Genomic DNA, 1,394 nt, shown 5'->3' on the forward strand with positions numbered 1-1,394 from the left:
ATGGCATCAATGGGGCTACGGGGGATAATGGGCACTCTTGTTCTAGGCTTTGGTCTTCTTGATTTTCAATTATCGGCCATCTTCTATACTGATCATGCCATGGAACAAGCTAAAGGGATTGCCACCGGTAATGCCGGCCCCGGTGTTAAAGCTTTCAATGTCTTGGACTATGGTGCCAAGGCTAATGGAAACTCCCCTAGCTCCATTGTATGCTCTTAAACCTATGAAACCCTTTCTAATTCTTCGTTTTCATTATGGTGCTAATGAATTGATTTCTTTTTGTATAATTTTATTAGGGCATTCAAAGCAGCGTGCAATCATCAAGGAAGGGCAATGCTGGTGATCCCTAGAGGAGAATACGTAGTAGGATTGATATTGTTTTCCAGACCTTGCAGCTGTGAAGCTCCGCTGATGGTTCAAGTCAGTGGAAATGTTCTTCCACAAAGTAATACGAAGACAGCCGAAGGTGCAGAATGGATCACATTCCAGAGCATTGATGGGTTGATTGTAAGTGGGAAGGGTACTTTCAATGGCCTAGGTGAAAAGTCATGGAGGCCCAAATGCAAAGGATGCGGTCGAATGCCTGCAGTAAGCTGAATTTGTTGTTTCATGATTTAGCTATGACGATGACAACAACGACAATGATGACATTAATAATAATAATAATCTCGTGTTGTAAAACTGAAGAGTTTGAAGTTCATCAATGGTATTCAATCCGTTAACGCTAAAGGGTTCCATATGATGATCAGTATTTGCAACAACCTCTGGATTGATGATGTTAATATAACAGCTCCTGCTGAAAGCCCCAACACTGATGGCATTCACATGAGCAAAACCAACATGCTGAAAATAACAAACAGTCGCATCGGCACAGGTGACGATTGCGTCTCCATCATCCATGGATCCACCAACATCACTGTCGAGAACGTCGATTGTGGCCCTGGACACGGTATCAGGTATAATTTATCCATCCATATTTCTATCTATCCATCTATTAAATCATTTACTATAGAGATTCTGAATCGTTTCGGATTGTGTTTAAAAAGTATTGGTATCCTTGGACACTACGATTCCGAAGGAGATGTTTTCGGGATCATGGTCAGGGCCAGCCCTAGGCCGGGGCAGGAGGGGCGCCCGCCCAGAGCCTATAATATTTTCTATAGTGCCTATTAATTTAGAACTACAAGATTTTGTATAACTAATGGTCCATTTCTTTTATTTCGCACCGGGCTAAAAAGTAGCCAGAGCCGACCCTGATGACGGTGAGTAACTGCTCGTTTGCAGACACAGACCATGGTGCAAGAATCAAAACTTACAAATCCGATAGTCCAAGCAGAGCTTCAGGCATTATCTACGAAAATCTGGTAATGAAAATATAAAACGTCAAGAACCCT

General features: G+C 42.4%; 1 protein-coding gene across 1 annotated transcript; it reads left to right on the forward strand.

The window, feature by feature from the left end:
• On the forward strand, positions 1-1,394 carry LOC120146063 (exopolygalacturonase clone GBGE184-like). The gene is made up of 5 exons (XM_039159733.1): positions 1-207; positions 286-588; positions 688-956; positions 1,047-1,095; positions 1,260-1,394. Exons 1-5 carry the CDS (start codon positions 1-3, stop codon positions 1,377-1,379), a joined length of 948 nt encoding a protein of 315 aa, XP_039015664.1. The 3' UTR covers positions 1,380-1,394.

This window comes from Hibiscus syriacus, unplaced genomic scaffold (assembly GCF_006381635.1).
Source record: "Hibiscus syriacus cultivar Baekdansim isolate YM2019G1 unplaced genomic scaffold, ASM638163v2 tig00110895_pilon, whole genome shotgun sequence".
Classification (NCBI taxonomy): Eukaryota; Viridiplantae; Streptophyta; class Magnoliopsida; order Malvales; family Malvaceae; genus Hibiscus; species Hibiscus syriacus.

Coding starts and splice junctions, on each gene's coding strand:
- LOC120146063 (XM_039159733.1), top strand. CDS start 1: ATGGCATCAATGGGGCTACGGGGGATAATGGGCACTCTTGTTCTAGGC. Junction 957..1,046: donor GGCCCTGGACACGGTATCAG/GTATAATTTATC, acceptor GTGTTTAAAAAG/TATTGGTATCCTTGGACACT. Junction 1,096..1,259: donor AAGGAGATGTTTTCGGGATC/ATGGTCAGGGCC, acceptor CCGACCCTGATG/ACGGTGAGTAACTGCTCGTT.